Here is a 1254-nt window from a genome sequence, read left to right on the forward strand (position 1 = left end):
AAATATATCAATTTCAATGGCTGCATAAGAGGTCCAGCACGTGCTATTAAGAAAGCAGATGAAGGAAAGCCAGAAAGGCATGTATTTCACACTCTTTGTCTTGATCACAAGCTTCTACTGACAAAAATAATTGCACAATAGATAATGATCGGCCCAGAAACTTTGAGAATCTAATAGCATATATTACATTTAACTGAAATTACAATGAGTTTGATCATTAGGATGAAAGAGAACATAAAATTAATTTACATTTTTTAATAATTTTAATTATTAATCAATAATACTAGAAAAAAATGTTTTCAGAAATAATTAGTAATAAACAGTATTTTGTGGTATGTCTGAACAACAATACGGTACAATGCTGCATGACCACATTCCGACATGTAATCTCAGTTGCACAAAATAATTTTCTCACACACAAAGAGTGAAGAACGGTCTGAAAGTGATCATGTTGTCTTATATTGCATGACAGTCTATCTATTTGACGTGTAGTTACCACACTTAATATTTAGAAAAGTGAGGGATCAATTTCATACCATTACGGAGAGTGGCGAAGCATACATGCAGACGCAGAGGATAATAGTGAGAATGCCAACAACAAGAGACCTCACGTCGTGCGTGCGCGCCGCCGTGAGGACCAAAGTCACCACCATGGCCATGAAAACCAACTCCCCCGCCAATATCTTCATCATCATCCTCTGCCCAAACACAACCAGAATCCTTAAATCCACTGCTCCACGACCCATAACCAAACCAAAACTATTAAAACAATCTACTTACCCTAATCTCCTCAGGCGAATAGAAGAAGAACACTGTAAGGTATACAGTGACAACCAAAACCCCGGCGCCATTAATGGTGGAGACCAGGATGGAGTCGGGATGCACTACCGGTAGTCCGTAGAAGAGCCACAGCATGCAGTTGGCCAGTGCAGTCAAGTATGGAATGGGAGAGAATTGCAGTACAGATTTCTTCCTATATATTTCGAGGAAGGTTGGTACTGGTGACAGGAACAGAGTAAATGAAATCCCATTCCCTGCACATTTCATTACATTCCCAACTAATACTGAATTAGATGACCAAACCAAGTTAATATTTCATGAAAAGCACAATATTTGGCTCATATATTTATGTTTATAACATTGAAAAATATATGCATACCGATGATGCCAACAACAGTACGTGCAGTGTGGCTCCACATGGTTCTGTGCGGGCTAAGGGGCAAAGCTGGCTGTGGAAGAGAGGGAGAGGGAGAG

At 39.5% G+C, this 1254-nt stretch overlaps 1 protein-coding gene across 1 annotated transcript; it reads right to left on the bottom strand.

The window, feature by feature from the left end:
* Nucleotides 1-3: 3 nt before the first annotated feature.
* Nucleotides 4-1199, bottom strand: LOC110034999 (bidirectional sugar transporter SWEET6b-like; the record flags this gene model as incomplete). The annotated part of the gene is made up of 4 exons (XM_020739239.1): nt 1160-1199; nt 781-1034; nt 537-698; nt 4-114 (listed from the first exon to the last, which is right to left on the bottom strand). Coding segments are annotated over exons 1-4 (567 nt in total), but the record flags the coding sequence as incomplete, so codon positions are not given.
* Nucleotides 1200-1254: the final 55 nt, after the last annotated feature.

Source organism: Phalaenopsis equestris, unplaced genomic scaffold (genome assembly GCF_001263595.1).
Source record: "Phalaenopsis equestris unplaced genomic scaffold, ASM126359v1 Scaffold195202, whole genome shotgun sequence".
NCBI lineage: Eukaryota > Viridiplantae > Streptophyta > Magnoliopsida > Asparagales > Orchidaceae > Phalaenopsis > Phalaenopsis equestris.